An 8,969-nucleotide genomic window follows, 5' to 3' on the forward strand; every position below is an offset into this window, starting at 1 on the left:
GGAAACCGAAGAACTCGGCGAAAAACCTCTCTGCCGCCCTCCAAGGGGTAAATCGATCCATTAGACAATAAGTTGGGATACAAGAATAGCAAGAGACCCTTCAAGCCTAATCTACCCAGTGCACCTAAGCCCTCCAAGCTCCTACTCCAACAAGGCTTCTTGGAACCATGTCTTGTCTAGCTTTCTGGATCCCGCAATGCGCCCGATTGCATCCGCCAAAGCTTGACTTCTTCCAATACTTCCCAACAGCACCAAAACCTCACTAGACACTCAGTATGGGTGTGATAAGTGTTTGGGCTATCAACCTATCAAGGATTTGAAAATGGAGATGTAGGAGTAGAGGAAAACCACAATAAATGGTGTAGAGAAGGCCTTACCTGCGAGATACTCATGAAACCAGCTGCCACCATTTGTCATGACTCTTCACATACCAGTCATGTGCTGGGCACATGCATCACTTCGCGGGATGGCTAGTTACGAGTTACCCGTGAAAACTTCTTTATCTTCAATAGATGCCTTGAGTCTTCACATTCTCTCTCTCACACACACAACCCTTACAAATAAATCCCACATAAAATATAGGGTACAAAAGATTGAACAAAATTAAAATCAAATTTGGCACAGAATTAAAACCAACACAAAATAGTTGTAAATTACAACTTTACATAGGAAATATGTTTAAATTCTAGAACTTATAGTCTATTAATTATTATTGAATGTCTCAATTTCAAACAAAATTTAATATGTTGTATTTTTTTCCTTTTCTTTCCTAGTTTTAAATCAACAATCATCATCAAGTGCATCAGCAAGTACCAACTCCAAATTGGGTTCTAGCTCAGGCAAATGACCCTTAATTAGTGTTGAAGATTGATAACTAACTTGGTATGTTACTGTCTTTGGCCTCTTAGTGTTATAAACTTGCTGCCCTTTGTATTTGGTCTTGTATATATGGTGGCCCGAAGCACCGAGTCCAACCCGACTATTCGGTCGAATACGGGTCTAAGATTCAACCACCCGACTCAAATGTGTTGAGTTCGGTTCAGGCCCAAACCCGAACTGGCCTGACCCGTGGACAGGCCTAGTTGGTATTTTGAAGTTGGGGTCTAAACATTCACTAGTATTTTACACACCAAGTGAACTTTCAGTCCTTACTAGCATATTCTTTTGAAGCGAGTTGCTAAAGTTTAAGCTTCAGATTTGAAAAAACAGTGTGTTGTGTCATGTGTGTACTGCAGGAGTCATCACCGACTTGCTTAGGACGGTGGTTGTTTGTTCAAGTGTTTTACATGTGCGCATGTGTGTTAATTAGTATGATATATCTTTGCATGTTCTTAGTTTGGCTAAAAACCAATTATGCGACAGTAGGGTACTAAAGTTGGAAGACGTGTTATTTGACATTTCAAAGATGTGAAAAATGCAAGAGAAGCATCAAGGTGTGGAGTCGGAGAATTTTAAGATGAAGAAGAGTTGCAATTGTTGGCTTTTCCTTTGCATTATAGTATTTTAAAATATAATTACTTATATATCTACTGTATGCATGTAAGCCATTTAATAATGTTTGTTTGTTTAGACCCCTCAAAACAGATTGTTTAACCTAATATATTAGCCAAGTGATTACTTAAGTTAATTATGAAATCTAGGTTAAACAAGAACAGATCATATCATGCACAGTAGTGGAAAATAAAGAATACAACGATATGATGATCTAAGAAAACCAATGAAACTAACAGTTTTAAGGTAAAAACCTGGGGAGGATTTGACCTAGCTATCCTCAAGGTAAAAAAAAATCCACTATAGAGAATTGAAATTTTTACAATCAGATTTAACCATAAATCCATTGCTACCTCTAGTAGTAACTTATTGACACGATCACGTGTAAACTCCGAATCCACAGACTCTTTCTCCCTTGGATTTTCACCACACAAGCACCCACGCTTGTGACTTTGAGATCCCACTCAAAGGTTTCAGATCATGGCTTGTTGATCTTTGCAGCAATTAGATTCCACTAGCACTTGATTGTAGATCTTGTTCTTGTAGATTCTTGTAGAGTTAGAAGCTACAGAACCTCTCAGATCTCATAGGAGTAACTCACAAGTCTTCCAAGAGTCTTCAAAATGTAGCTAGGGTTTTCCTTTTATACATAGGAGTATTGGAGTGAATCTCCAAATGTTTTTGCAAGCTTGGGAATGTTTAAAAATTTGCAAAAATTCTTTTTCTGTGATTTTCGATCGATCGAGCTTTATTATTTGATTGGTCAAGCTTCACAGAAAAATAATCATTTTTCCTTGCAGCTTGTTTAAGTCTTGACCTGAATCACTTTGAGCAATGTCTAATAATTATCCTAGACATGCTTTTGTTCTCAATTTGCCATCACATACAAGTTGAAATTTTAAACATTTAATCTTAAATCTTTAGAACCTAACAAATAACATTTAACAAATGTAAGTGACTTAGCTAAAGAGAAATAGTGAATAGTACTTGTGTGTAGAGCAATGTTTGTAATGTTTTAAGCAGTAATTATTGATAATTTCTATGTATTCTACTTCAACGTGATCAAATTTATCACAAAGAATGTTCAATTTATTGCTTGTAAGGTATGGAAGGCAAGGACCGGAGTAATATATATAGTGGTAATCTCGAAACGGTACACCGATATTACATGGTACAAAAATATTTCGTTTCCCCAATTAAACAAAAAGGGTCTTGGGTATGATATTGACTCCTATGAAAGTGTGACACAACTCATGGTCCGATAGTGGTAATTAAAAAGACCATTTATATATAGTTTTAGTCATGACTTTTTTAACAAGTCAACAAGTCATGAGACTTCTTTAAATAGTACAAATGTATAGTCTTATAATTTGCTATATATGTTTTGGGTAGGAAAAAATAATTTCAAATATGTTTGAAGCCAAATTTTATCATAATTTTAGTCACATGACTTATTAACGAGTCATGCAACACGTTTGGAGCTAATCTTTGTTTTTATGAGATTGCCACACGTTAGGGCCGTTTTATTTGTTGGTGGTCACGGGCATTGCACCCATGTACATGATAACTCATGCACTAGAAAAGATATTCATGCTTAGCCGAGTTCTCAAGTTCGATGAAATCATGGAAATTGTATTCCACTGTACATCGAGGCGGAGACGTGAAGATCACTTAATTTACTTTTAGTCAGCAAGTAAGCATAACATGATAATGACCATTGATGCAAGCATGTGCAATCGAGCTGATTGAAGAAAAAAAATACTTCTTCGAAGTAAGAAAACATACAACTTTGACAATGGCCATTGATTATGAATTATTGATTTAAGGATGGGCCATCGAACAATGGTCCATCATGTCTTTCGCTGGTAAGAAAATTCACATAAGCTTGTGAAAAAAATCATATCTATTTTAATATAAAAACTTACCAATTCTTTTTATTTTACATACTCATTTATCAAAATATCTTATATCAAAATTTTTTTTTTAATTGTGTTTTTTCTTCATATACAATAATCATCATCTCATTTCTTCATTTATCCTCGGAATAAAATAAAAAACTAAATGTAAAATGAATAATGTCATTGTAAATTTACATAATTATATATTTATGGATGTGTGCCATTTTTAAGAAAAAATGTATAAAATCTTACATTTCTTTCTATTATACACCCACTGAGAGTGAGCATATAATATTGTTACAATATCTATCATCAAATAATGACATTGAATTTAATTGGATATTTTCACCCAATCATTTATTGGCAATCTCTTTCCATTTAAATTTTCACTTTTTTTTGGCAAAAATGGGCAAATGTCCACTGTGCGCAAAAAAAAAAGGGGGGCAAATGCCCATTTCGCGTTGAGAAATGGGGCACAATGCTGTTTTTTTTTTTTTTTTTTTTTTTGCGCGAAAAGGGCATTTGCCCATTTTGGCCCACTTTTTTTAATATTAAAATCATAATGGCATTTCATGCCCTCCGAGTTTTAATTCTCGAGTTAGATGGTTGGTGAATTTTTAATCAGCCAACTCATCTTTTGTGGTTGGCCATAATTTTTTATATATTGAAAGATCATGGCTTTCCTTATCAATCACTTAACCACTAAACTCACATTCTCAAGACTAGTCATAGGGCATTTTATGCCCTTCGAACTCTAATTCTTGAGTCTTAGTGGATTTTTCTTCATCCCTTGGGAAGTTGTCCCTAAGAATTGCAATTCAAGGTGACTCCATTAATTCTAGGTGGCTCTACTCGAAGTGGCTCAACTCTAGGTTGTTCTACTCAAGTTGGTTTACTTTGGTTAACCTCAGGATATATCGAAGGTCTTTCATGGCCCCCAATGTATTATTGGGGTGAAAATGGGCAAATGCTCATTTTGCGCAAAAAAAAAAAAGGACAAATGCCCCCTTTCCCAAACTAATTAGGGAAATGCCCCTCTTTTGAAACTCGATTTTCTAAAAATCGAGTTTCAACTTAAAACTCGATTTTTATACGATCGAATTATAACAAACTGAAAATTTAAAAAAAAAAATGCTGGAACTCGAGCTCCATGAACTCGAATTCCATGCAATTTTTTAAAGGCCTATAGTTGCGTTTTCAAGCCCTATAGTGGCGTTTTAAAGCCCTATAGTGGCGTTTTAAAACATGCAAGTTTTTTCTTAAGTCTAATCGCTCCATAGGAAGCCCTATAGTGGTGTTTTTTATGGAACTCAAGCTCCCTGAACTCGAGTTCCATGCAATTTTTTTTTTTTTTTTTTAAATTTTACCTATAGTTGCGTTTCATGGAGGCCTATAGTGGCATTTTTTATGGAACTCGAGTTCCATGCAATTTTTATTTTTATTTTATTTTTTTTATTTTTTTTAAGTTTCACCTATAGCTGCGTTTCATGGAGGCCTATAGTGGCGTTTTTTATGGAACTTGAGTTCCATGCAATTTTTTATTTTTTAAGTTTGATTGCCCTATAACTCGATTGTCCACAAATCGAGTTTTACATTGAAACTTGATTTTTAGAAAATCGAGTTACAAAAGAGGGGCATTTCCCTAATTTGTTTGGGAAAGGGGGCATTTGCCCATTTTCGCCGTATTATTGGTCTAAGGAGTAGGACCATTCACACCACTCCAGAGTTTTGTCCTAAGTCTATATTACAAAGTGTAATTGGACACATTCAAAGTACTTCTGCCATTTCTTTTGAGAATTGCTTAGGTAAGGCATCAAACTTCAGCTATTCTATGACCCAACCTATCAAAGCTATAATCTATTTTATGTTGGTGTACAACAATGGCTCACTCTTGATTTTCTCGACTCATCTTAAGTAAAAAAGGTCTGAACTTGAAGTAATATTATCTTTTATTCTTCGAGTTTTTACTGGCATGTACTCTCACTATATAGTCGCCAATTTATTAGGATAAAAACCAATTATTAATTAATCTTGACTTCAAGAACAAGGATCTCCGGTTCTCAAAAAAAGAAAAAAAAAAAAAAAAAGAACAAGGGTCTCCAAAACCTATAAAGAGAATAACACATAATGACCAACCACACGTCCTTTTCAAAATCATTGCTTTCTTCTCCACTCAAATTTCTCATCATCCAAACACACTAAGAGAGGAGAAAATGGGCTTTTTCTCTTATTTATAAAAAATCTAGCACAATGTCCTTGTTTTAAAACTATTATTAAACACCGTGTCGTTGTTTTAAAAATTGATTTTAAAAAAATCAAGTTACAAGTTGAACTTAATATTAGCAATGTCGAGTTTTATGCATATTTTGGCACTTAATTGTTTTTTTTTTTTTTTTTATAAAGTTTAAGGGAGGATATCAAGTTTCAATTAAAAATTAACTTATAACTCGATTTTGAGGATATTGAGTTTTATACAGAACTCGATTTTGTTAAAATCAAGTTTCAAAAATAGGGATATAGTGCTTAATAGTATCAAAATAGGGAAATTATGCTAGATTTTTTTTTAAATAAGGGCAAAAGCCCATTTTTCCCCACAAAGACACAACTAAAACATCCGCACAAAAAAAAAAAATCTTAGCAAGGACCAATGTTAGCAAGGGCCAAAAATTCTTAGAAATACCATCATTACCACCATTCACACTTGGTGTGATGGTTATTCAACGAGTATAAGTGCTTGTAAGATGTGGGGAATAAGGGCCAATGTTCAAGTTTCCAAAATGAAACTTCATATATATATATATATATATATATACACACACTTATATAATTAAATTAGATTAGAGTAAAATTCTATCTTAGAACACAAAATAATAATAATAATAATAATAATAATAATAATAATAATAATAATAATTCCATTGTTGTGACACTTGATGAGTCACAATTCTTGGTTTCCAATTGAACATGTACACGAGTTAGCGTCCGTTTGACAAAAAGCTTTTTACATTTTGTTTTTTGATTTTTGCCTTAGATTTTTTGTAAGTAAGTTAATTTTCAACCTTCTTGAAAATAAGTTAATTTTATGGCTATTTTCATCAATTTTTTATAATGTGTCTTATTTCTATTAGCTCTAATTAATACAAACCCTTTGTCCTTTTTTTTTTTGTATTTCACTTTATACTCCAATCATGGATACCATATGTTTGGTGAAATATATATAAAATGACATACAAAAAGTGGAACAAAAAATTTGTAGCCTAGATTACCAAGGTCAGCTCAGTGCCCTAATAGCCTGGCCCGGACAGTTGAATAATTTCCCTCTATATATACACCACACCTGCCCAAGTTCATCATACCTTTTGAGAGAAGTTTATCATACTTGTTTATCATACTTGTTATTCATTACTTGTTACCACCATGAGTAACAATCGTACAATGACGAAAACCTTGGCACTCTACAGCCTTACAATGGCCTTCTTTTTCCTATCTGGTATGCCTCAGGAACTATTCTTAAATTCTGATATGCATTAGCACATTGCTTTTGTCAGTAAGCCTTGTCTTTTTTCTATTTCTTTTTTTTTTTCTCTCTCTCTCTTTTCTTTCTAAAAATATCACAAAATTTTAGGTTGCGACAATAAAGCCATAAAACCCCACGAATTCCCAAAGTGTTGCTATTATATTCATTTATTTTACACATGAAACACATATTTAGATTTTCTGTGAAAATTTTTACACACTTGTTAATATACACTTGTTATCCACATTTTATGAATATGTAAACACTTTGCATATGAAAACGTAATGTGTAACGATGATGTAAAGTAAGAAATGTATAGTGCCCCTCTGATGAACAGGTCACATTCTCAATATAATAAAATACGTTCTCTTCCATTCTTTTACGTACTTACAATGAAGCTGAGTCAACAAATGGATCTTGGGCTAATATAACTCTTACAAATAGAATAGAATAAATAATATTGTGGTTTCAAATTGTAACCTGTTGAATCATAATGATCATAATGATAAGTGTATCTACCACTAAAAATGGTATATGGATCTCCTACTTCTTTTTGCTACTTACAAGAAAGGTTTTGTTTTCATGTTCTAGATGGTGACAAGGAGTATGGTTTATATATGTTGCATGCAGGTGCTCACTCTGCTAGAATAACTTTCACAAACAACTGTCTAAATACTGTTTGGCCAGCAACCCTAACTGCGGATCAACAACCTCAATTATCTAGTACTGGATTTGAGTTATCATCCAAAGCATCCTTATCATTGGACGCCCCACCTCTATGGAGAGGTCGGATTTGGGCCCGAACTGAATGCTCTACCGACAACTGTGGAAAGTTCACTTGTGCTACTGCCGAATGTAGCACTGGTCAGGTGATAAATTTATAACTGTTCCAAAATCTTAAGTTATTAGAAAATTAATGAATTTTATCATTTTACAATTATTCTTACACTCTCTCATGTGTGAGTTTAGACTTCACATTAATAAGTGGAGTCCAAAACATGAGATTTTTATTCTTTTTTTTTTTTTAAATGAAAGGTAAAATAAAGATAAGGTTCGAACTCAGAAGTATCAATTGCTTTTATTTGATTATCTCAAAAGTTTTAAACAATTAAAAAATTGTGAATTTAAACATTTAAATATTATTCAATGGTCAGGTTGCATGCAATGGTAACGGTGCAAAGCTGCCAGCTTCTTTAGTAGAAATCTTCATAGCAGCTGATGGTGGACAGGATTTTTACGACGTTAGCCTTGTAGATGGGTTCAACTTGCCTATTTCGGTAGCCACAAAAGGCGGGTCTGGTGAATGCAGGGCCTCGAGCTGTCCAACCAACGTGACCAAGGCATGCCCGACAGAGCTTCAAATGAAAGGGTCTGATGGGAGAGTGCTCGCTTGCAAGAGTGCATGCACTGCTTTCAATACGTCAAAATATTGTTGCACTGGCACTTTTAATGTTCCAAAAACATGTCCACCAACAGACTATTCTCGTCTATTTAAGCAGCAATGCCTTCAAGCTTATAGCTATGCTTATGATGATAAAGACAGCACATTTACCTGCTCTGGTAGACCTGATTACCTTATTACCTTCTGTCCATGAATTAAAGAGAGGAATTATGTGTTCCCTATTCTCTAATAGTAGCAAGAAACTATTAAGTTTCATTACAAAAGAAAAGAAACTATATCAAGTTTCATGTATTAAGGCACATGTTAAATAAATGAAGGGAACATGAACAAAAAAAAAAAAAAAAAAAACATATTGTTTCTTTTGATAAATGTCACTTTAAATATAATCTCACTCTTTTCATTATTGTGCCAAAATAAGACCTACCCTTTATTATGTTAGTTTTAACTTATCTAATTATCCTTTTGCCAATTTCTCTTTCTATATAGACTATATTCAAATAGGGGCAGCTTCACATTGTGTCTAGGGTGGTTACAAGACCATCACGCCAAGGGTGCGTGATGGTAATGATGGTATTTCTCACTTTCCTTGCTAAGAAAATTTTTGTGTGTGGATGCACTACAACAAAATGTACTTTCAGTGACGAAAAAATTCGTCACTAAA

The 8,969-nt window shown here is 33.8% G+C and overlaps 1 protein-coding gene across 1 annotated transcript; it reads left to right on the forward strand.

Annotated features, from left to right (window-relative positions):
* The first annotated feature begins 6,776 nt into the window (after positions 1-6,776).
* LOC142632075 (thaumatin-like protein 1) lies at positions 6,777-8,640 on the forward strand. Its single transcript, XM_075806497.1, has 3 exons — positions 6,777-6,879; positions 7,537-7,775; positions 8,061-8,640. The coding sequence occupies exons 1-3, from the start codon at positions 6,807-6,809 to the stop codon at positions 8,499-8,501; spliced, it is 753 nt and encodes a 250-aa protein (XP_075662612.1). The 5' UTR covers positions 6,777-6,806; the 3' UTR covers positions 8,502-8,640.
* Positions 8,641-8,969: the final 329 nt, after the last annotated feature.

Source organism: Castanea sativa, chromosome 4 (genome assembly GCF_040712315.1).
Source record: "Castanea sativa cultivar Marrone di Chiusa Pesio chromosome 4, ASM4071231v1".
NCBI lineage: Eukaryota > Viridiplantae > Streptophyta > Magnoliopsida > Fagales > Fagaceae > Castanea > Castanea sativa.